At 36.5% G+C, this 26,318-nt stretch overlaps 2 protein-coding genes across 2 annotated transcripts in view; both read left to right on the top strand.

Annotated features, from left to right (window-relative positions):
* LOC129269432 (CD109 antigen-like) overlaps positions 1–11,254 on the top strand; it is a 54,406-nt gene extending 43,152 nt beyond the window's left edge. Inside the window, exons 23-32 of the mRNA XM_064106083.1 lie at positions 1–54; positions 1,135–1,218; positions 1,503–1,683; positions 2,113–2,333; positions 2,843–3,001; positions 3,864–4,036; positions 4,498–4,657; positions 5,749–5,854; positions 6,972–7,129; positions 10,113–11,254. The exon at positions 1–54 is cut by the window's left edge and continues 188 nt beyond it. Coding sequence (XP_063962153.1) covers positions 1–54; positions 1,135–1,218; positions 1,503–1,683; positions 2,113–2,333; positions 2,843–3,001; positions 3,864–4,036; positions 4,498–4,657; positions 5,749–5,854; positions 6,972–7,129; positions 10,113–10,151 — 1,335 coding nt within the window. The 3' untranslated portion in view covers positions 10,152–11,254. The remainder of the gene's footprint in view (positions 55–1,134; positions 1,219–1,502; positions 1,684–2,112; positions 2,334–2,842; positions 3,002–3,863; positions 4,037–4,497; positions 4,658–5,748; positions 5,855–6,971; positions 7,130–10,112) is intronic.
* Positions 11,255–16,219: 4,965 nt separating this feature from the next.
* Positions 16,220–26,274, top strand: LOC129270445 (uncharacterized). Its single transcript, XM_054907828.2, has 7 exons — positions 16,220–16,297; positions 17,855–17,961; positions 19,471–19,717; positions 20,691–20,806; positions 21,516–21,771; positions 22,717–24,983; positions 25,408–26,274. Exons 1-7 carry the CDS (start codon positions 16,225–16,227, stop codon positions 25,624–25,626), a joined length of 3,285 nt encoding a protein of 1,094 aa, XP_054763803.2. The 5' UTR covers positions 16,220–16,224; the 3' UTR covers positions 25,627–26,274.
* The last annotated feature ends 44 nt before the right edge of the window (positions 26,275–26,318 follow it).

Here is a 26,318-nt window from a genome sequence, read left to right as displayed (position 1 = left end):
AATGTAGATGGTTCCTTCCAGAAGTCTGGACGGATCATTGATCATGGCATTGAGGTATGTTGTAAGATGAAGCTTGGTTCAGTGTTGTCACTAAGGTGGTCAGCGCCAGTCGGAACCATCCGCCACTCAGAATTTCTGACTGGTACTCTGTATTTATATTGCATAAACCCTGCCTGCCACCAATTTCCCCCACTTTCAAATAAAACCATTTATACAACCTTTGTTTCTCTGTATTCGTGGCCCGCTAAACTCTGTTCAGAAAAGAAGCTTTTTATTTTTCTCAATTTTCAGCGTGTGCAATTTAACTGATGTAATCAATATCTTAGAATTATTCACACACCCCCCCCCCCAAATATATATTCTACCATAGACTGTCTAACATATTTCCATTCAATTGGCAGGGATGCCTCTTTTCTGACTTTGGTCAGAATTCCAGCTTTATATGTAAATTTCTCTTACTTTTGACTTTCCTCCCTTTCTGCACTCCTGATAATTTTAAACTTTTCTTGGAGGAGACCCAGTGACTTCCCTGATTGGGATCCCAGTTTTGTTTTTCGTATATCCGACCATTTAACGTATTTGAGTAGGGCGATTCCATGCTAGAAAAATCTGCCATTTTCACATTTTTCAATCTGCTGTCCAAAACAAAAAACAAGGAACTTCAATTTGATTTGTGGTAATAATAAAGTACTACTGGGTAGTCATGTAAAAAAATGAAATCCACCAAACAATGCCGTCCATTGGGTGAATTAGAAGTGAAAATGTTGCTTGTCGTACGGGACTCGAAACAATGTTGAGGACGACACACATTTTCACCTTTAATTCACCCATAATCAAGCATTTTTTTTGCTGTTTATCAGTTTTCACATGACTACCCACTATAACTTTATCATTGACTGATAGAAAATTTAATCGCTCAAGCGTTCAGCTAAGAGACTAGAAATTGTTGTTGAAATGTTCTGTACAACATGTAAGGAGGTCAATTCCCAGCGGAGGTCAATTCCGAAGTTGCTGGATAAACAAAGTTGGACTGTACTAGTACCAGATTGTGTTTTTAGCCTGGAGTACCACAATGGCCTATCTTCTAGGATATGGTAGATTTGCCTTTTCATTTTGTATGATTATTGATTGCAGGGAGGGGTGTCTTCAGTCCAGACATTGACTGCATACTGTGCCATCACCATGAAGCAAGTTCTCATATCTGATATTGTTTCCGATGTAAGTACATGTCAACTTAACTAATTTCACTGTAAGAAATTGGGCAAATATGAAGAGACAAGGAAGAAAATCCTCATTTTTGTTCATAGACGTATTCATTTCTGTGTATTAGTTGATTTCCTTACTTAGGATACTAGAATACCCCCTTGGGATCCCCCGAGCTAATTTTGAATAAATGTATGGAGACTTTCATTAAAGGGTGGTCTTCCCTTGTGATAATGTATAAAACTAAAATTTTATCATAAAAGTTAATATGATATATGACATTTTGTCCATTTTGACAGTCCTCCAAACGTGATGCTCAGACCAAATTGACCGCAGCCATAGGCTTCCTGGAACGCAGTTACGATGGCATCCAAGACGATAAGTATGCCATGGCCATCGTGACCTATGCTCTTGCTCAAGGTGGAAGTATGAACACCCAGACTTTCCTGAACAGACTGAATACACTCCAAACTGTGGAAGGTATGTAATACATTGTGCCTATCTGTCGGTGATGCGACATTTGCTCCTGCAACAGTTGCTCCAGGCCTTATATTGTGTAAGATGCAGGATAGGGTTAGGGTTGCAGTATGGTTTTATAATATTAATAATAATTATACCTGCTTATATAGCGCTTAACACTTACTTTATCAGAAGTCTATGAGTGCTCTTCAGTAATGCAGTATGATATTACCCTGGCTTCAGTAGAGCAGCAGTCACGCTCACTAAGTTTCAAGGAATAGATTCTTACGCTGGAAACAGCAGTTCAAGTTTAAGCCGGGGTAATAATTATAATAATATTGAGCCTTGGAATAGATTATTTTTAGATGGATGATGTTGTATAAATGACTATTATCACTATTCATATTATTACAACAAGGCATTGATTTAGTTGATTTCTTCTTAATGAAGATGACGGAAGACTGAAATATTGGACAGACCAGGATGAACAATCGACCCCTGCTAATGATGAGTATTACTACTGGTGGCGTGGACCTCCTTCTACCGCTGTTGAGATGACTGGATATGGTCTGCTGACGTACTTGACGCAGAATGACGTGACGGGTAGCATTCCCATAGCTGCATGGCTCAGTCAACAAAGAAACTCTCTGGGAGGCTATTCATCCACACAGGTATGTACATGTATTGCGATGTTATCCTCCTGCAATCGTCAAAGCACTTTAATGATTATCAAGAATTCTTTATCCAGTAAAATGTTAATGTTATTCCATCAGCTGTGATCTTGAAGCCAAATTAAAAAAAAAAGTTGTAGTAATTTCACAAAGAATGTATTAGAAATGAAGATGAATAATTATTGTAATGTTATGACATCATTAAAGCAAGACATACAACAACAAAGTGATGAAAACTTACAGAGATGTCATTTTCATGGAAAACATAAGTAAAAAAATAAGGACAGTACTGATTTTTTTTATGAATGAGAGAGCCACTTTGAAAATCTGTGTCCATATCTTTGTGGAAAAATCTGCTGGTACTAATGGATAGAAAACTATATGCAATAGCATTTGTTACTGTGTTTATTTCCATTTGACCCACTGTCTTGGGTTTCGTGGTTTTTGCCTGAAGAGGAATGCTATTTTAATATGTTGCTAATATTCACACCTGATTATTTTTTAATCAGGACACGGTTATTGCTCTGCTGGCATTGACAAGCTATGCTGAGGTGGTTGCTGGAGGCAATAAGAATATGATGCTATCCATCTCAACCACAGCTGATCCTACGTACAACCAAGATTTCACTATTACTAATGAGAATGCTATTATCCTTCAACAGTTTGAGGTAAGGGAAATATCCCAAGTTCATTTTTAGTCAATAGCATCATTAACTCTTTGCATGCCATGGACAGAATCATCCCTTTGCCACATTTATTTCAAAGTGCAACTTTAAGAGGGGATTTTCATGGACTACTCTTGTTCAGTTATAGCTTTTGATTGGTTTATTTTAAAGAAAAGCTTTGTGTGTGCACAGTACAATGCGACGCTCACATCAGTATTGTGTATGTGTGTATGAACAATAGACTTAATGCACTCTGTGTGGATTGTGAATAGATTGTGACTTGAGTCGAACTTGGCAGTCTGCTCTATGTGACTCTAGTCGAACAAAGCGGGTAAAGAGTTAAAGCCTGTCTTAAAGTTTTGGTAGATCCCCCAAAATATGGCTCTCACTATTTTCCAATTCATTGCTAGATTATATAAATGTGTATGCCCTAAAATTGTCATGATGTGGAGGATATGTAATGAAAATGTGTTTACAGGATAAATTTTGTGATTTTACATGAAATTAGGTGATTAGGTGCCTGATCAATATTGAATTCTTATGTGGATTTTCTATTTTATATCAAACCTATTCCAAAGCATGGACTAGGCTGTAAAATTCAGGATATAATCTTTGTAGCTTTGTGATATCCAATCCCTATATCGTATGTAGGGAGTCAGACTCAGGTACTTGATGAAATTGCCCAGTAATAGAACTAATGGTACAATATAAGGTGCTTAGAAATATGTTTTAGTTTTCTTCATGTATGTACACCTGTACATGCAGTTAAGTTTCTTTCCATCAAGTGAATGCATAAAGGTTTCTTTCTACGAATGTACAAGTAGACTAGAGTGCTAAATTTTTTTCCATGTGATCTCTTTGATAGTTGACTGTGGACTCGGGATCTATCAAGGTAGAAGGAACCGGAGAAGGATCATTCCTTCTCTCCCTCATCCTTCATTATAACCTGTATGAAGTAAGGACCAGTGATGTTTTCCAGACCACTATCACAGTATTGAGCGCAGATACAGACTCAGTGGAGCTGCAGGCATGTGCTAGGTTAGTGCAGCATTTTGAAGATAAAGATGATGTTGGCGAGCATGATGGTATCGTTGTAGCAGCAATCGTGGTAGTGGTGGTGATGGTGGTGGTGGTGATGATGATGATGATGATGATGTTTTAATGATTGTTCTCAAGTATAATTGTAGTGGTTGTGATGACGATGTTGATGGTGATGATGATGATGGCGGTTGCAGTGGTGATGGTGGTGATGCGGATGATAATGATGATGACTGTGATATGATGATGACGATAATGACGACAAAGATGACTACAATAGTGATGATGAGGATGATGATAATGATGATGTTTTTGTTATAATTACATGTATTACCAATAAAAGAGCTAATAGAAAGCCTTCAGCTGAAACAAATCTGAAAACATCATGTTGTCTTAAGTTTTTCTGTTGAGAAAAATCAATGGAATGATCTCTCCTTTTCTCGCTCTCTCCATCTCATCAGATATACTGGCAATGAAGGTACTGGTATGGCTATCATGGATATAGGTATCCCATCTGGTTTCTACGCTGAGGAGAATCGTCTCCAGAATGCCATCGACGAGGTTGCGTCTGCTACCAAGTATGAGATCTCAGGACAGAGTGTTATTATCTACTTGGATGAGGTAATTTCTAACCTTTCCTTTAACTGGCCGGTGTGGCATCGGGAACGTATGCCCCCTTGCCCAAATTGTGAATTTTAATTCAGACCCCCTCTACGAGAAAAGTTGCCCCTTCCTCTCTTGAGTGATAATCTGTTTATGTTAGTTTGTTTCGCTTTGTCTTGTTTTTGCATTTTGTTGAGATTGTCAGGGAATTCTTTAAACTATGTCAGGGAATTCTTTTAACTATCAGCCCAATTTCTGTGCCCCTTGGCCCCTTTTTTTATGAATCCCTGATCTGCCCCTGATCATTACAAGCCAGCGCTTTACATACTCGGAGCTTTTGGTCTATCCTGAATAGGAGAATGCATTGATTCTTTACTTAGTGCATGCATATTTACCAATAGATGTATTTGTCTTTGAATTCACATTTGCTGTTTTGCTCATTAAAATTACCAATATAATGCGCTTCCTGTTTGATAACTTGAAAAATTTATTTAGAATCGGTGAAAAGGATATTAACATACAGCCACAAAGGTCTCTTATTGTGTAGGTTAAGAATTCAAAGTTTGTATTATATTTGTAATTTGTGAAAACACTATTTTCCTTTTTTTTTAACTACATTACATGAATATGTCAGTCCTATTAAAGTTGGTTAGGATGATATACCCCCAGACTGAACAGCAATAATTTGAAATGACAAAAACTATTGTAGGGAATGTACATTTGCAATGTTACATGAAAATTTATTATTTTGTATGTTTGGTATGGAACCATTTTTCAATCATGGCATTTTCTGAAAATGTAAGGATATAATATATGTTTGTGCATGCACATGTGTGATATGCATTCTGATATTATTGTAAAATAAATTTTGGAGGAGCTCTTTATAAGAATAATAATTATGTCAGCGAAATTTTCACAAAGAATCAAAAGTTAAAATATACAATGGTTGTTACATCATAGGAAATTTGTATGCTACATGTACGTGATACTACAATTTAAATCACATTATTGTATTTGTACCAAATTTTTATGTATCCTTTTTTGCATTGATTAGTACTTTATAGAGGTTTTGATTAAATCGGTTTTAATTGTTAACCTTTTCTTTCCAGATTTTTGCCGATAGTACTACATGCATCACAGCCCATGCTCGTCGCTCAGAGGTTGTAGCTGAAACCAAACCAAGCATGTACCAAGTTTACCAATACTATGCCCCTGGTAAGTCATTCATTGCTGTGTCATCCATGTCACCATTCTGTTCCATCTGTAAATGGGCAATTATCCATAAAACAATCAACCCTTTCGTGGGGGCATCGTGGTGTAGTGGTTATGACTCTCGTCTTTCAATCTGAGGGATGTGGGTTCAATTCCTGGCCATGGCGTGTTTTTCTTCAGCAATAAATTTACCCACATTGCTTCACTCAACCCAGGTGAGGTGAATGGGTACCTGGCAGGAAGATATTCCTCGAATGTTGAGCACCTACATGTAGGTAGCTGAGCTAAAGTTGGGGTAATAATAATAGAAGGGCCTGCTGGGAGAAAAAAAATTTGGAACTGAAGTTACCGTTATTATTACTATTGTTATTATAATTACATTTTTTCCATCAAAATGGAGAAATGGAGACACCTAGATCAAAACCTAGTTGTCCTAATTAAAGTGTGAAATTTTAGCTCTGATTTACATTTTCTTCTTTTTTTTTAAGGAAGGGAATGAAATTCAACTTTTGTATTGATTTGTGTACTATTGCAATTACAGTTCTCATATGTCCAACCTGTTTTCTTCATCATATTTGCATTTCATGAATTGCCCAGGCCATGATCATTTGAGATCATTGAAACATGTTTAACAGACACAGATCATGTCAGGAAGGTCTCACATTTAGGGGGGGTCAGATGTTTTAATTTGCAGAGGTTGTTTAAATATTGTTTTAAAGTTTAGATTTCCATGGGTAATGCCAAAGTGATTCTTGAAGCTATTTTAAACTGTAGAAACAAATATATGTAATCTAAAAGAAAGACAGATACTAAACGGGAAGTTTCCCTAGGTATTGGGCTTGTTTATTGTAAGCAGACAAGTTAGAGAAGCGCATCAATGGGGGTTCAGTGAAACTCCATCATATAGTTGCATGTTTGTAAAATTTATCACAATTCTGCCTTTGGCTGCGATGATCTTTAATAAACCATTTTATCTATCTTTCTGTCTATCTATCTATCTTTATATCTATCTATCTATCCATCCATCCTTCCATCCATCTATAGTTCATAGAACATGCAGTGAAAAAGTTATCAAACGCAAGAGTAAGATTAATGATATTTTTTTTTTCTTGTCTTACAGCTCAACGATCTGTACAGTCATACTCTGTAGACGCCCTCAGTAACACCGACATCTGCCAATTGTGCCGCGACTGCTGCTACGACGATAGCGGTGCTGTCCCCTCAGCAACCACTCCTACAGTTCTTCTTCTTGTATTGACATTTACTACCGTCATTGGGGCACTTTTTATGTAAACAACGATCTACTCCCCTCAACAATCATGACTGCAGAATTTTTGTCCCATACAGAGAAAATTTCAAGTCATCTGAATTCTCGTAGTTCGTGTAAACAAGCTTAATTTTCCAGGTGGTAAAAGTACTTAAGAAAGCTATTTAAGCTAGATTGAGAAATATGAGCTTCTGACAGAATAAAATATGTTACTCCAAAGTAAGAGCATGTATATTGAGATTTAGATGTCCATAAAAATTTGAGGAATACATACTACTAACAGCGAAACACGCAATAAGAGGATCATATCCATGTAATAAGGAAATATCTACTATGGCGGAAATATGTCAAAACAGATGCCAAGATAATTGTGTATTTGTAATGTTTCACATATGTATCATAGCTCAAAATTTTATATTTTTCAAATTATTATTGTTAAAGTCAACCATTATTCAGGAGTATTGGTGCCTTGCTTTTTTTAAATTGAGCCATATTTCAGTATATTTTGAAAAAATATTAATGTCATATTTCACTCTCGACTTAATGTATACTGTCAACTATGTAGATCATCTGCATGTCCATCAAACATAGTTGTATCTGAATCTTGTTTTTATTTTTTTAAACCTGAAAATTATTTTACAAAGTCTGATACGTTGACTCACAATGTATATATTTATGCACTAAAATGTAGGAAATCTTATACGTACATGTATCTTTAGACTTTGAACTGTAAATTTTGATATATTTGTTTCTAGAATTGGAGAGTAAATTTCTTTCATTGTATCGCATTGTACCAAATGGTAAATTTATGTTTATTCACTTGCCAAGTGGTTTATTACAAGAATTATTATTCAGAAAAAAATATATTAAGTGAAAAATACAATAAATCTCTATATATATATCTTTACACATAATGATTTCAATCGCAAGTGTTCACTAAAATTGATGAAATATTCATTTACCACACAATTACATGCAGTTTCATTTTTAAAGTAGGTACACATCACTAGCGTATCCAGCATCAATATGACAAAGAAATGTATGGGCCCATGCACAAGCATAATAGAGTCACTATTTTCCGCAGACAATTGGGCCCATGAAATGCTTTGTAGGATCTGATGCTGGATATGCACCTGGTACATATATGAGGCTAAAAAAAAAAGGAAAAACTAATTGGAAGTTCAACATTTTCTAATACATAGCTTATTATTACAGAAAATTATTTGTTTATGTGATGGAGGATGTATCTAATGATGCGTCACAAAACCTGATTATATTCCTAGAGCTATATATTGCATCATCAAGATATATTAATCCTTTCTCTGCCACCTATTGAGCAGTTATCCAAATTTAATTGTCAGTATGAAATATTTAGGCAGGGTTTGCCTCCCACAGCATGGTTTCATTTCAAGAGCTTTCTTGTAGTTTTAAATGTTTGTAACATATATGTATATATAGATATAATTGGCCTACATTGGTCTACATTGGTCTACATTAAGGTATTATCAATAGAGTTTATATATACTTATAATAGAGAATGATGTATATGTTTAAAAGTGTACAAACATTATCAGGACCATTTACCACAAAGGATTGCAATTAATTACAAATATAAAAGATCATTTGTAAATTGTGCTTTGAGCAAAGTTCACAAGAGTGATCTTGTTTGGCCAATATCACTTAGCGATTGATTGCAAATCTTTGTGTTACTGAACCCTGGTGTATATGATTAGGTTTCCTTGTAACATTTTGTCTGATGTATGTTCTTCAAGTTAGTGATTTGATAAAAGACCAACTATTTCAATGTGAGGACCAACATGATAGCTTGTGCCTTCTTCAGGTAAATTGTATGCAGGTTGTATTAAATTGACATCCATTAGTTGGCAGCAACTCATGCTGCCAACTAATGGATGGCAAATCAATCGAAATTATGAGTAACAAATATTGGTTGAACAACTTTAACTGTAGCGAATCAATATCTCTGGAGTAAGAAACAAGCCTTGTGATTGAGTTTTGGAGCTAGCATTGACTTGTTTTTAATGTTGATTCTTTACAAATCAATTTACAATTTCTTTTTTCAAATGTGATTGGTGCACTTTTATAAAATATTAACCAAGATGCCTCTTTATGTACACATTGTCTTTCAGCACTTCTCTGACATTCTAAAAATCTAACCTTTTTTGTCTTTGGATTCTGAAATTCCCATTGACGTTGCATGTTGGGAGCATGGATGTTCAATGTAAATAATTATATCTGACTTTGGAAGCAATTTTCTACTATCAGAGCTGAAATTTTTTTTAAATGAAATTTTGGAAATAAATCCCCCATCTTGAAAATATTCATCGCAATAGCACATACAAGTTTGGTACGAAAACTGAAATGTTTTGGCCACATTATGAGGAGAAGCAGTAGTCTAGAGGGGAGTTACAATTGATTTGATCAACCACAACTATGGAAAGCCAGCAGCATCAATATCTAGAATGCAAATTTGTTCAAAATATTTTCTATGTATGGGCCTGTTGCATACAATTTTAACCATAGAAAAAACTCTGGTAAAAATAAACAAAAACTCTGGCAAACAAAATTATGCCATTGACAATAACACATTGAAAAACTCTGGTAAAAGAAAATTGCCAGAGTTTTTCTTTCATGCAACAGGCCCATGGTGTATATTCATAAGTTCATCGTTTTCTTGAAAATTCATTGTGCTTAATGTTTTTACAAAGGACATTGTGCGAATTTCCTGTAGGAAAAATTTTGACATACATGGATTTCCATATAGTTGAGGTTGATTGGATCAATCATAAGTCTTTGTAAGATGGGTCCCTGATCTGTCTTAAGATGTTAGTAATGCTGCAGTCACATTTCCCCTACGGCGGCCGTACGGCGAGTCGAAAACAGACGTTTTATCTAATTTTATTCAAACCACCCATATGATGGTGCTACAAATAATGTTAAAACGGCTGTTTTCGACTCGCTGTACGGCCGCCGTAGGGGAAATGTGACTGCAGCATAAGATATTGTTACGGGTAAATGCAAAGATGATAAATCAACAAACTTTGTGCAAAAAAATTAAAAAATCATGAAAATATTGACTTCATTACAGTAAAATTTGCAATTTATTTCTCTTCTTGTGTATGTTTGCTCAATGTTTTTTTTTTTTCAGATTAAAAATGCATTAGTAAAATTTATATGCTAGTAAGTTTTTGTTCAGGTTATATTCTCTTTTTCTATATGAAAAGATGCAAATGGTCTAAAGATATTATGAATATGTATTATCATTTTGCTCAGTGAATCATTGTAAGAGTATTTTCCTGGGACTTGATCAGCAAATGCATCCAACCTGTTCAGAAAAAGGAATATTCTTAATCATATTGTTTCTCTTTCATGACCTGAATTTAAAAAAGAAAAATCATGTATTAAAGGCTCTACATACACATACTGTATACCTTTATCATTCAGATTGTTTACGATCATGGTACTGTCTTTCATGTTAGGAAACAAAAGACTAACCTACGCAAATTTCCTTGTAGTAATATTCTTTCAGATTTTCAAATGTCATTAGGATTCATGATGTAATTTGTATGATTTTTAAGTTTGTAAATTGAACAGCTGATAGTTTACATGTATCAATGCTCTGTTATGTACATATTGCAGACATGATGAAAGTATGCCTCTGCTTCATTGCTTTATGAAATATTTAAACCCATGTTTTTGTAAATTTATAGTTGCCTTTCGAGTATATCCTTGTATTTTAATTAAGTATGAATATTTACAAACAATTGAAATTCATGAAATACAGATTGCATGTAATTGTTATGATGCATATACATCAGTTGGCATCAATCTCAACTTGCAAACGTTTTGAAGAAAAAAAATCATAATTATATGAAACATTGTTGAAATTCAGTCATTCCTGCAGATATCTTTAATATCATACATGGCACTTGTTCAGTGTTCAGTCTTACCCAAATCATATGAAGAAATACATGGAAATTAATTATGAACTTTTAATAAATTTTGCTTTGTTATAGAAGACGCTATTTAAAACGTGTATTTTTGCATAAGTTTTTTTCTGTCTTGCTCATTTTAGAATATGCACATAAAAATGCAAATAAAAGCTGAAGTAGAAAGCCTTTCTTTGTGTGATGGTTTGTGTATTTTTTTTTTTTTAATCCTTTAAAGAGATTGTTGGTAAATTATAGTTATGATAAAAGTGTGGAGTGAAATATAGGTCAATTTATAAATATTTGAAAAATTTGCACTTTTTTACCTAAATTTGGTGAGTTTCCTTGGTGTGATGACATACTCTTGTGGTTGTGGTTGTGGTTTATAGGAATTGTAGCCATCTAGCCTAATATCAGGTGACGTTAATCCAAGATTGTATGGTTAACTCAGTAGAATTAATATTAATGTGGTCTTATTGTAATTTTATTAAATCATCATTGATCCAATACTATTTGGTCTTATCATTTTCACTCTAGACCAAATTTCAGTATACCTCTTATTTGTTTTATGGGGGTTCTTAATTTTCACAATGTCAGTGATTGTTCATTTGGTGTATTGCCGTTCAATTAAAGGTCAAATCCACCCCAACACAAAGTTAACTTTTGACTAATTAACAAATAACAAGAAACAACAATGAAATTTTAATTGAAATCAGATGTGAAATAAGAAAGTTCTTGCATTTTAGATTTACACTTGATGAATAAACTGGTAATGACAGTGATGATGATGATGATGATGATTAATGATGATGATGATGTTGATGGTGGTGGTGGTGGTGGAGAAAAAAGAAGCAGAAGAAAACAAATGAGGACATTTCCTAAAACCAGGTATATTTGTGTTATATATTTTTTCAAAAGCATTTTTTTAAATCTAAGTTTAGTGATGAGCATAATTAGCTGAGAGCAAAACAAATCATCCTGTACGCTAATTAGTGCAAACTTTTATCCTTGGAATAGCTGCGGTATATTGAAAGAGCGCGAAGAAATTGTGATCAGCGGAAAGTAGGTCACGATCTAGAATTTCGTTCTTTCATTTCTATTTACGGTCAATTCACATTTCCATTAGTGATGATGAGTCGTTCGTGTTGGAAGATAATTTGTTATAATGTATAAACCGTTCTCTATACTCTGACCTACATGCTTGTCGGTACGCCCTCGGATTTTTTTTTCTCTCCGCTGCCACTCCACTGTCGGTGTAGAAAGAATAATTTCATTAAAACATGAATATTTCCTCATAATCATTGTTATGATAATGGTTCGAGGTGTCGCCACAGGGGATGGAGGCAGGGGCCGACCGCCCCTATGATTTTCCAAACAGTTCTTAAAGAGAGAGAGAAGAGAGGAAGAAGAAACAAGAAAAAAGGAAAATAAAAGTATAAGACTATGATACCCCTATATCATATGACTACTACTACTACTATCCTCATTCGTGCCCTGTGGCACATAAGACCTCCACGCTTTCTTTCCATTTTTGGCGGTCTCTATAGCACAACCCCCGGCCTCAATCCAACTCTTCCATTCGTAGGTATTTCTCTCCTTCTCTACAGTTCTCCTCCATGTTGTTTTCGGTCTACCCCTTTTTCGTTTTCCTCCTGGATTCCATGTTAGAGCAGTGTAACGATGATATATCATAATTATGAAGGAAAACAAAATTAGATCGTGCCCTCCCCCCCCCCCCCCTCCAATCGAAATCTAATGGCGCCGTCCCTGGGTTCATGATGATGTATGTGTACATTAAAAGCCTGTATTATTGTACATTGAATGCATGAATTTTTTAAATAGAAAATTGCACTTCCTTGAATTCATATCACTTAAACAAGGGGAGCTGCTCGCAATTAAAACCTAACGGTAAATTCTGAATGAATTTTCACTAAAGCTTTTTTGATGTTTTTCCCGCTTTTTTCTGCATTAAAAGAACCCAACTTGATTTGACTTTTGACTTTTCTGTCATGGGCTTTACTTTTGAAGGGAAAGTTATTGGAAATTTTAAAAGTTAAATGCTATGAGCAATGAAGTTTATGAAGTCTATGTAATTTTTTTTTGGGGGGGCGTTGCATAATTCTTATAAAGTTAATCAGATGATCAATCAACCAACCAAACGAATAATTGATTGTGACATTTTGAAAGGAAAGAAAGTAAATCACAAAACCGTTTCTCATCAGGAACTACAGTCTTTTTTATTTTTGATTTAAGACAGAGTCGTGTCAGTGATCAATTCGAAGCGATGATGAAACGCATCAATATTTTCACTTTGTCCGAAATTAAAAGAAATTTCCGCTTCCAGTTATTATTGCCTGAAGTGCAGCTCTTTGACAATTAGGATGGGTTCTCACTTTGGAAATTAACACGTACCACTGAAAAAAGGTCGAAGAGATGAAAGGTGAGGAAGGAAGAGAGAGAGAGAGGGGGGGGTCGCGCATCTGTCTATTTGAGAGATGCTTATATACCGTGTTTACACTTAATCGGCTTTTGAATCGGCTCGCGGTTCTGAACCAAAGCCGATCAAGTGTAAACACGGTATTAGTATGAAAATGGAACAAGGCCTATTATTATACAGTGGGTTTAGAAAGGAAACTCGAAGTCAGATGGCTAATATTGTAAAAGGAATATTGAATGTTACATCAAAATTACGATAATGTGAATAATGTGACGGGGTAACTCTTATCGTATCACTGACACCATAACATACATGGCTGAATAAATGAATTAATTTGGAAGACAAGATGATGATTAGAGGTCACGGGCGTAAATTCCGGGGGTGGGGGATACATCCCCCACACTTTTCGGAGAGGGGGGTGGCATGTACGATTCCCCCCCCCCCCACACACACACACTTTTCAAGATATATATTTTTTTATCATCATCACAGTTAATGTGTGGATTCATCTTTAAATGCAGCCGAAGTGCTTAAATTGGCCTAATTTTGCATTCTAACAATGCAAAATTTCTCGCGCGGTCGCTCCGCTCAACCTATTCTTACAAGAATTTAAATCCCTACTTGTTCTTTTGTACATTTCTTGTTCATATCCTTCCAAAGTTTACGTTATTGATAATATACCCTTATTATCCTCTGCATTTAATGCATATTATTTTAAACGACTAGCTGAATCAACTTTTTTAAGGCTCGCTAACTACGCTTATTGCGGCAATTTCTCCCATAATTACACTTCCTTGAAAGACGATTTGATAATCATTCTGTTTCTTCGAACTATGGAAATTTGCTCACTCGCTTCGCTCGCTCACATTTGGATACTGACTGTAATCCAGTAGTTTACGTCACAACAAATCCATTACAATATAGCAATTATTGTGATAGTCCTTCAAGTGAAAGATGGTGGTATATTGTGCACGCAGTTATATACCCCTGTACATGTAGCCCGTGATGTGATAATTACACACCATTTGAAAGGGGTTTGGAGGCAACATTTCTTCCACCTACTGAAAATTTGCTCGCTCGCTATGTTCATTCGCCAAAATATCCATTAATCACAACTCATGAAAGACGATTTTGGTCATGTCTTCCAACTGCTGAAAATTTGCTCGCTCGCTCGCTTCGCTCCCACACATTTGGAATTAAATGTAATCAGTAGTTGATAGTTTACACCGTACAAATACATTATTTTAGCTATTGAAAAAAATCCTCAGAGGCCCTTAACTGAAAGATAAAAGGATTATGTACACAGTTATATACCCCCCGTATACATAGCCTTAGGTGTGGGGGGTCCCCCAAATTTTTAATTTTCAGGACAATATATTGCTTTCATCCCCCACTGCTCGGACCGGATTTACGCCAGTGTTAGAGATATACAAATGTTATATTTTCAAAGTTTTGGGTACAATAGTTGACGTGAATAGAAACTGATCAGCCAGTGGCCATAGCAACCAATCCAGTTTTACTTATAGCACACAAAAATGACATTCAACGTGATCATGTCCCATGACAAAGAATCACTCAACGGAGGCGTCAGTAAAAAAATCCATAATTTGCGATGTAAGAGGATTAAGCTCTCTATAACGAAAAAAAACAGCATTGCATTGTAGCAAATGAATATATTTTTAATGAATAAATAAATATGGATTATTTTTATTCATTTACTAACTTATCTATCTATTCATCTATTTTACATAAATGAATCATTCATTTCATGAATTTATTTATCAAATAATACCATTTCATTGGCAATGATGCCTTAATCGTTACTGCTCTTTTATTATCATGTTGGAGCCATATTACGTGAAGCTGTTATAAGGGCTGGAACCGGTGTCGGAGTAAAGACAGGTCAAAAGAACAAAAAGAATGAGAGAAAAATGGAATATATAATAATGGTGGCTACTTATATAGCGCACAGGTCCACCTTTCGGTGCTCATGGCGCTTCAAGGAAAATAAACACAAAACACAACAATAGAAAAAAAAAAAAATAGAATTTGAATTCTCCTGAATAAACACAATTTGAATTCTCCTGAATAAACACGAATATCAATCGTATATCTTAAAAATAATACCATCTCCGTCTTTTTCTGCCCCAGTCTGTCTCCCCTCTCATTCCCTCTATTTGTCTGTTATTAGTCTCCCTCTTTCTATCTCTATCTGTTTCCCTCTCTCCCTTCCCCTGTCCTTGCCCACATATTGAACTTTCTCTTTCTTTCTCACCCCTCCATTATTATAATCTGAATAATTGCACCTGAAATATACCTTGTAGGAGAGAAGCACTTTACTTTAATCACCAAGAACCTGAAAGCGAGGTGCTTGTTAACTCTAATTACTGCAGATTGTGGAGGCTATGATCAATGGCGGCGGAAGCCTAAAAAATTTAGGGGGGCTAACAAAACAAATTGACAAGCAAAAAAAAAAAAGGTTATCAACTAAAATTTTAGGGGGGGTCGTCCCCCAGCTCAAATTTAGGGGGGACAGTTCCCCCCGTCCCCCCCCCCCCGCTTCCGCCGCCTTTGGCTATGATGGCAAGGGCGAGGTTGAAAAGCTCTTACCATTTCTCTGTCGATGAGATGCAGCTTGGCAATAGATAATTTTGAAAGATCAATTGGATGTAACTATTGAATAAAAGGAGAAACGATTTTGGGCACAAGTCACATTCTCAAAATGGCAATTTTCCGGTGGTCTATTCTTGTTTTGCTGCTTTTTGCCTATTCAAAAGATCAAGCTTTGGGTAAAGGTAAGAATGATATACGTGAAATTTGCTTTAGTGTCTGTTCTTAAAACCATTTCATTGGTATGATCTCTGGATTTTTTTTCAAGCTACGCACAAACTTCGAAATCGAACATATTTTTCTAATTCCAAGACAGGAGTGGAGGTAAGTCAGTGAGTTGATGGTTTAGATTTGTTTAGTTAGATTTTTGAATGAGATTATTTTATAGAGGCTGTATAATATGAATGATGAAGAAGATAAGGCCTATGGGAAAAGAGTGAAAATCGGTAAGAGTTTTAATATTCTTTAATTTATGCAGAGTAGGTTTATTACTTTTAATATGTCTCAATGAGAATGACTTTCTTTTTTTCTTTGAAGTTTTCGGGAAATATATCCCCCTAATATTTTTAAGAGGAAAGTTTTTTTTGGGGGGGTTATAATGAAAAATGGGAGCCCTGGCGTCAAAATTGTGTCATTAGAGTGATCAGTTGTTCTTTTTTTCTATTTCTTATTTTAGTTCTTGTATTTTTAAACTAAGATTTATGGTGATGACTTCAAACTCCTTGTGTTGCTTGTGATGAAATTTGTAAAGAATAAACAGCCCCGATCCCTGGAGTTCAATCCTCAACCCACCACTATAATGAAGCACATAATTCGATTCAAGTTAATATTATTTTCATCCCATTAAAGGGGAAGTTCACCCTGACAAAAACAAGTTTATATAAAAAAAAAACAGAAAAATTATTTGAAAAATATATTTGTCGGTTTGGGGGGAGTCAATCAAAGAATAAAAAAGTTGATTAGAATTCAAATCATTTAATTTGTGACGTCATATGTGAGCACCTTTCCTACATATCGTATATGGTAAAACAAAATCATTGAAAAGTAATTTTCGCCGAAAAAAGAAAATGAATTTTACTCTATCGGTAGTATAACAATAATTTCATACCAGTTCCTAAAAAGAAAACAAAAATAAGTCATCACAAACCATTTAAAAAAATCAAATTTATGCATTTCATATTTCATTATGAATGAGGGGGGGGAGCAGCTGCTCGCTTATGAAGTCACAAATCCAAAACTTAAAATTTTAAGAACTTTCTTAATCTTTAATGGATTTTCCCTAGACCTTCACCAATATTTGTCATTACTTTTTCTCCTATTTTTACAACAAAATTTTCTTCAGGGTGATCTTTCCCTTGAACATCTTTCATACTGAGGGGGTGTTGCAAGAAAATATTTGCAATCAATCGCAAATACATGTATTCTGTTGTAATTTACAATTGATTGATCCCTTTTAACTATAGCAAATCAGATTGCACTCCTTGTTTCATGGAGCAGTTTAGCGATCAATCGCAAATTTGCAATTAATTGCACGGCATACGCTTGATTTCGGGAACGAAAATTGACTTGCAATTGATCGCAAGTTTCTTGCAACGCCCCATAAGTCATATAAATCAATTTTAAAAGTTATAGCGGGCCTAAACAGCATTAGCTTGATCATGCAGTATTGAAATTTGCAACCTTTTCCAAAGTTCTTTTTCTTGGTCTAACATGTTTTTATTATTTCTGGTCATATATGGAAGATTACACGACGTGTAACCCGACTACAACCGAAGCACCTGGGGTAGTGACTTCACCCGGTTATCCGTTGAATTACCCCGATAATACAAGATGTTCTGTATTGATTCAGGTAAAACATCAACATGATCAATTTGTCTTAATCCATTCCCTAAATATGTAACTGTGAAATAGTTGGAAAACCGCTTTTTAACATTTCAGTAAACAACCTTAAAATAAAAAAAATTGTCGTATACTCAAAGAGCATATGATGTTTATTCTCAGACATTGTAAATAGGATTAATTACACAAAGCATAATTGTCATTGAGATTGATTCACAGTGAAATTCGGACTCTGGACAAACGACATATTTGGAACAGGGGCGGCGGAACTGGGTGCAGGAAAAAATGCCTTTTTTCAAAATGAAATGTGCCCTTTTTCAAAATTAAATACCCATTTTGAAGTGAAACATAATACATTTTAGGTTAAAAAATCACAAAATTTTGCTCGCATTAATTATTGTTTAGTAGGCCTATAAGGTATTCGTCCTGTTTATGGTTACAAAAATGGAATGTCCAGTTTACAGGTTGGAATATCACACATTTTTTGCTCCTGCTTCGCGTTCGCATCAATTATTTTTTTATTAATGTACCCATTCTGCTCCTGGTTACAAACAGTGCTTAGAATATCCAGTTATCAGGTCAGAAAATCACAATATCTTGGCTCGCGCTTCGCGCTCGCATCAATAATTGTTTAGTAAGATACTCATCATGTTCATACAAAAATGCTTAGAAGTTAGAATGTCCAGTTTTCAGGTTGGAATATTACACATTTTTGGCTAAATTTTTTGCGCTCGTATTGATAATCAAGGTAGTTCTGTCCCTGGTTTAAATATAATGCCTAGAATATCCAGTTTTCTGGTAATAATATCATAAAATTCCAGCTCGCGCTTCGCGCTTGCGTTAATTCTTTAGATAGATTCACTTCCTTTTGTTATGATTACAAAAACTGCTCGGAATGTTTACTTTTCATGTCTTATTAAATTAAATTTCTGGAAGTTTGAGCTCGTGATTCGCGCTCGCAACATCTCGCAAGGATGCCCTTTTAACAGTAATTAGGTCCATAATTGACCATAAACGAGTTTTAGAACTTCAGATTTGAAAATGTTTACAAACCACTCGCTCGCTACTCTCGCTCACGAAAAAATAAAACCCTAATTATGTATCTTCTCAATCAGAAATCACTTCAAAGAAAACTTTGCTCAACTGAATTACTACAAAACACACAACTTCTTCACACAGATGATAATCTCATAGTGGAAATATGTGTTTGCACCAAAATGCCCTTTTTGGCATATAAGTGCCCTTTTTTGGCTTTGCCTCCCCCCAAACGAAAATACGTTCCACCGCCCCTGATTTGGAATTTTTCGTCAGCTCAGAGTTTTACGACGATCAGCTCATTTTTCAGCTGTTCCGGTTAACCAATTTTCGACAAAGAGTTCTAAGCTGGTCATTCATATGACGGGTATTTTCAATAGATTTACTATGTTGTAGAATCCTTTCCCGTCACCATTGCGATAACTCGCTAATCTCTTCATAGACATCACCTCTATGATTTTTATACATCAAAATTCGTCATCAGGCACCGCCAGGCTACACGGTACTCTTCACCTTCATTGACATCGATATCGAAACCCACATCGAATGTCGATATGATTGGATCGGTCTCTTCGATGGTCCGAACGATGGCTACCCTCCGCTCGGTTACTACTGTCAATCCGCAGCTTTTGTACCGAAACTATCCCATGGCCCTTACATGACGGTCATCTTCTCCTCAGATGGGTCCATAAATCATCGAGGTTATCAGGCAACATTTGACTTCGTACAAGGTAGGAAAATAGTCATGTTTGTATTCATATTAGTGGTGATGAATCCAAACCCGCCTACCCCCACTCCCGGGAAAATGATATGGACAGTTTAGGGAAGAACAATTTAAGAAGGCATGCAAATGTGTAAACCAAAATCATGAAAATTGCTTCAACCCTCCCCTGTCTAATCTGGATGCAAATTCAATTTTTTCCATGTTTTTAGCGAAGACATATTTGGGGCGACAGAATCTTGTGGGGTAAATTGATTAGGGGTCAATTGATTAAGAGTAAAGACTACACTGAAGCCATTTTAGGAGTGAAAACCAGATGACGAGATTAGAAGACAAGCAGAATGAGAGAAGACGAATTGTTGAAAGTTAGCAAGACGACTTGTTTAGGACAAGAAGCCATTATGACGAGTTTTTGAAACTGAGCAAGTCGGATTTTTTTGTGACAAGACCATATGACATCGTATGACGAGTTGTTGGAACTCAGCAAGGCGACTTGTTTTGGACAAGAAGACATGCAGGATGACGAGTTATTGGAATTCGGAAAGTCGGCCTGTTTGGGACAGAAGATAGGATGACAAGTAGTTGGAACTTGGCATATAGAATTGTTTGGGACAAGAAGACAAGATGACGAGTTGTTGGGACTCGGCATATCGATTTTTTTTTTTGGGGGGGGAACAAGAAGACAATTATTTAGTCGACTTGTTTGGAACAAGGGGATAAGATGATGAGTAGTTGAAACTTTGCAAGTTGACTTGTTTTTGAGAAGAACATAACTCGTCCATGTCGTCTCTTTTCTTCATTTCCTAAACAGGTCAATTTGCCAATAGTTTCAGTAACTTTGTAAGATCGCAGCTTTTTGGTTGGTCTGGAGAAGGTTTTGCCGGTGTGCTACTGCGGCGCAACGACTCTGTACGTTTATAGTGGCCTTCTTTTATTTGAATAAATCAGACAAAGTGATTGTCATTAATTGATTTCTTCATTAGAGAGCGATGGAAGGTGCAATGCCAATACGACGTTGACGACAGGGCCAAGAGTGGTGACATCGCCCAACTATCCAAATGAATATCCCATCAGCACAAAATGTGTCTATCATATACAGGTTAGCGTATTCCTGAATTTATGTAATTTATGTACATATTCTACCGTACTCCTTCCTCCCCTCCCCCCTCTCTTTCTCATTCTTTATACACACACACACACACACCAACCCACACACACGCCCACCCATATATTTATATATACTCTAAAAAACGAAGAGCTAATTTAGCTCTTAAAGAGCGAGTATAGTGACTGCACTTCGGAGTGCTGATTTGTCTAGTTCAAATTTGAACGAGAACAAAATCAGCACTCGGAAGTGCAGTCACTATATACGCTCTTTAAGAGCTAAACTAGCTCTTCGTAGCTCTTCGTTCGTTTTTTAGAGTGTGATATATATATATATATTGAATATACTGGACTGAATATTAGTATTATTATCACTTTCCCTATCATTATTATCATCATTATCGTATCATCATCATTATTATGATTGTTATTATCATTTCTATTAAGAAACTATTCTAAACTTTAAACTTCTATAAATTTGTTATATTCCATCCGAATTGGAATAAATCCTCAGCGTTGTGCGTGCTTGATTTTCTCTCATATCAATTTATTCATGGGTTCGAGTTCCCCATTAGAGGGTCCCTTCGCATAATTAAATCGAAATCGTTATGATTCCCTGTCTTTTCGCATATTGCTCATCTGCTCTCCTCCATTCTTTCATTCTAATACTGATTTACAAATATTCTTCTTATCCGCCATTGCAGGCTCCTGTTGAAGAAACTGTAGCACTTTTATTTATCGAAATGAACATCGAGAACCACGATACTTGCTTATATGATTCGGTGATCGTTTACGATGGAGCAGATGATCTTGCACCCGAAATCGGACCATGGGGTGGTTTCTGTGGAGAGGTGATCCCTCGTGAACTACTGACATCGTCAGATCGCTACATGACAATTGTTTTCTCTTCGGATAGTTCATTTACTGCAAAGGGATTCAAGGCTGTATATTTCTTTCGAGGTAGGTACTCACTATAACTGTCTCCACTTATGAGCAATACATAACAAAGGCTGCATTTGCGGCGATCCGGGGGGGGGGGGGCGGAGACGCGTCCCCCTCAATTTTCGCTTTGTCTATGGAAGAGGATAGTTTCGTCTCCTCCCTCCCGATGGACCAGATATATCATAAAATCATCGCCGACGATACGAAAAGTAGTGGTTCTTGCTAACCTTTGCTTGTGTCGATATAAATGAGAAAAGCAACTGATTTGAAAGAAAGAGCTTAATGCTTTTGAATTTGTTTGCAGCGATGTGATTGCTATTTGCTAAAACCAAAAGCTTCAGGCCAACTACAGAGATCGATTAAAAGCATAATAGTGCTTGCGCTTGGCTTGCATTTGGCTTGTCACAAAGGAACAGCAATTGCTTTTGTCGTTCAACTGAACAAAAAAAGGATTCCTTTAAAGAACGATGCTTTCCCATCTTTCTTCCCGTTATATATTATATATATATATATATATATATATATATTTATATTCAGGTGGGAATAAATAAGTGGTTGTGCTAAGACTAACCTTTCTTGTAAAAAATGATTACTTCCATGAAGTAATTTAGACCTTTCCAACTCAGCTATTTTTTTTCAAAGCCTTGATCAGTATTTTTCTTCGAAAATTTCCAGGATTATTTGCTTGTCATTTTTGCTGCCCAAAAGGTGAATTGAATATTTTTTACATATTCACTATTAAACGTGATAAAACAAAATGAAAGTAAGAACATAGCAATGATATTGTAAACAAGGTTATCATGCTTATCTAAATATAGGAGTAGAATTAGTTGAAACTAAAAGAAAGCATTTTGCCGTTATGAATTTTGATTGAGAAAACTACAATGGGCAAATACATGTATTGTTCAAGATAGTCAGACCCGTGATGATTCAAACCCCCCTATCATTCTTCATCCTTATCAGAATTTTCAGATGACGATGCTTTGCTGAACGTCTCATCAAACAACTCAGCTGATGAAATCCCTGATACATTCTGTCATTGTGACGATGTTTGCGTCTGGTTTGAAGATTGTTGTCACGGCGTTCTTCCATTCAACAATCACACCAGGAACACCACGATGGTAACAAGGAATCTCCCAGCATTGGATCTATGGCAATGCACGCAAATCTGGATGATTGCCAACTACTCAAAGGAAGAAATGGTCGACTACCTACTCGTCAGTGCTTGCCCGAGTTGGTGGTCGAATGACGAGATTAGAATGCTTTGTGAGAATCCAGATCCGGATGTTGTCGAAGTTGTGCAAGTGGCCGAAGCTGACACGGATGGACTTCCGATCTTCTTTCGAAGCTCTGCATGTGCTACTTGTAACGAAATCACAGGGACTAACTGGACGCTGAATCAATACATGGAATTATGGACATGCGTTGTGTCTGATGAAGTATTTCAGAACTCTTCCTTAGGTCACCTTCATGCATATGACAATGCAGAGGAAGAAAGGCCTATTCTTTGTGGTATCTTGGTGGAACAGAATGGAAGTTCTCCTTCACCCAGAGAATGTATGTCACCAAATAATATTATACGGTCATGTGCAGTGAACAATTATTCTCACAATGACACATTGCTGGAGCTATGTCCAGCAGATGTTGGTCGTGTGCTCTTTGAAGGATATGTGTATTGGAACGAGTATTGTTTGATGTGTAATCAGAATGGGAATTATTCCACTGATCTAACTACCAGTCTGTGTCCTCGGACATTAACGAATTTATTGGAAGAAAATATAACTTTTGAAATTGCTTGGGTACCAGTAGCATTCCTTCCATCCAACTTGGTTCTGGGATTCACTTGCCCTGATGGGTTTTCAAATCAGGATGGCCGTTGTATTCCAATACCAGTGAGCTGGCCACCGTGCGCGCATGATAGATGGAACGTTACCTACGCTTATACCTCAACATACACGAAGTCTTTATGTTACAACATGTCCGATACTTTCGCTCATTTTGGGATTGGAATGAATTATGTGGGTATCGATATAGATCCCAATATAAATTTGATCAAAGAGATCTACTCCTTCAATAACAGCCAGGGGTTCCTTGCCGTCAAGATCAGAACACAGTATTGGATCGACATCGAATTCACCCCACAGGCTTCTTGTTCTGACTTCCAATTTGATTTCACAGAGGGTTGTGCATTCATCCCCTCCACAGGTAGCATTAATGTATGTCCGTTTGATGAATTCAACGATGATTACACTCTCTTCCAGCCATTGCGATCAGGTAATCTGACCCTGGTTCGGTACAGTGGTAGCTACATAGTACCGCTCTTTTACAGGAAGAGGACGATCTATGATGTCAATGGAACATCAGGCCTTTACTCTTCTCGCCACGTTCTCATGGTTTGTGGTGCCATCCATCCTTTCCAAGATTGTTTGTCTCGTGTGATACAGCCTGGGACGTTCATCATAACAAGTGAGAACAAACTAGTCTTTGATAGACTTATCTTCCAACCATCCGATTACACCCTTCAAGAAGATGGCTCGGTAAAACTATGTTGGTCTGACGATGTGTCTTTCTTTGACTTCACCCACGCTCAATACCTGGTTTCTAAGTTTGCTTTTGGGATATCATCCATGTGTCTCTTGGCCACTGTGGTTATTTACTTGACGTTTCCTTCTCTCAGGAATATCCAAGGTTTAATCATGATACACTTCCTCATTACTCTTACCCTCTCCCAAGTTGTTATCGAGTATGGTACGACATACTTGACGCCGTGGCCCGATCTCTGTCAAACCATAGCAATCTTGGGTCATTTCTTCTTCCTGTCGTCTTTCTTTTGGACCAACGTACTAGCCTGGAATCTGAAATGTGCTCTTGTCAATGCCCTAAAATCTAATTCCAATGTCCATGGCGTTTGTAGGAGAATGTACATCTTCTATGGATACGCCGTTGGAATACCGGTCATCGTTGTCTTAGGAAGCGTTGTTGTGCACTTCGCCTCCGCTGATAAATCTGGAGCCATCTTCCTGCACTACGGAGGAACACGACACTGTTGGATCTACCCAATGAGTGCCAATCTTGTGGTGATGCTTGGACCGATGGCAGTTTGCCTTCTCGTGAACCTCATCCTGTGCGGCTGGATCATTTTGGGGTTTCGTATAAACATGAGGAAGGCAAGCACTCTCCGAAAAAGCAACACGAGGCAGTCACAGATGGAAGCAATTGTTTACCTGAAAGTATGAAACATGTAATCTGTAAATCTTGGGTCAACATGTTGACGTTCATTCATGTTGTAATAGTAGGAAAAGTGCACTCTGATTAATACTACCCCTATAAGTATTGGCACATTTGTAGATCTTAGACCTCGTAATGATTGAAAACTATTGGGACATCTCTCAATAATATTTTTAACTCACATAATGGGGATGTAAAACGGGGGAAAAAATTTGCCATCCGCTGGGAAACGTTATGTATCCGTTGTGTACTCTTTGCATACGTGTTTCACACGCTCTGTATCCATCGAGCATTCGTCCACTTTCATTGTTCGCCAATTTTATCCATTTTATGGAGCGGATGAATATTCATTATTTGAGCTCGTTGGGAGCTCGTATAGACTTGCAACCTACAACGATATTTTCCCTTTCTTTCACCCCATCATAGATCTCCGCTCTCCTTGGATTTGGGTGGAGCTTTGGGTTCATTGCAGCTAACACCCATCATCAGTCCCTCTGGTATGTCTACATCGTCATCAATTCTTTGCAGGGGGTCGTCATCTTTGTCGCCTTCGGGATGAATAGGAGGGTCAGGAAACTCATCTATGATCGCTCGAGACGACAGAGTCATACTAGTAGCACACGAAATGCCGACAATGACAAGTGAGGAGAGAACTTCTCTACGAGGCTTTACATTTACAGAGGATTTTTCTGCCAGAAAGGGACAGATTCCAATGATTTTGGCAAAATCTAGGTTGTACATTAAAAAAGTATAAAAGTATCAACAAACCATCGCCAAGCTATGATCCTCTAGTCATGATAGTTTCTTGCCGATTCGGTCTCAGTGGTCTCACCTTTTGATTTCGGGTTCAGCAAGGAAATGTTCTGATATTGTAGTGGGTTTTCATGTGTTTTTTTTCATAGAATTAAATAGAAAATGATTTCTGACTCAAATTTCTTACTACCCAAAGAAGATCGAAAGCTTATCTTATCTGCTTTAGATTAAATCTAAGATCACATCAAATGTATAATTATATCAATACAAGAGAAAGAGAAACATAATCTATGCAAAGAAACGAAAAACAATTATGTTCATTCATTGTTAAAATGTTAATAGTTGTACATATTGAGAACACTACGTAAAATGTAGGGAGAATGTTGACCAATAATTTACTGTTGGAAAGCGTAGTAGTATAATATTTTGTTTCTCTATCTTCCCTCTTCTGCAACCTCTAATTCCTTCACCAAAGCAACATTACTGATGTGTACTCATTCATAACGACCCCAATTTATTGAATCTGCTATTCATAACTTTAAGAAAAAAATAATTGTCCTTAATTTATGATATTGTGTGGGTGT

Source organism: Lytechinus pictus, chromosome 10 (assembly GCF_037042905.1).
Source record: "Lytechinus pictus isolate F3 Inbred chromosome 10, Lp3.0, whole genome shotgun sequence".
Lineage (NCBI taxonomy): Eukaryota > Metazoa > Echinodermata > Echinoidea > Temnopleuroida > Toxopneustidae > Lytechinus > Lytechinus pictus.
The sequence above is the reverse complement of the archived record's forward strand: the minus strand, read 5'-3'. Positions and strand labels throughout refer to the sequence as shown.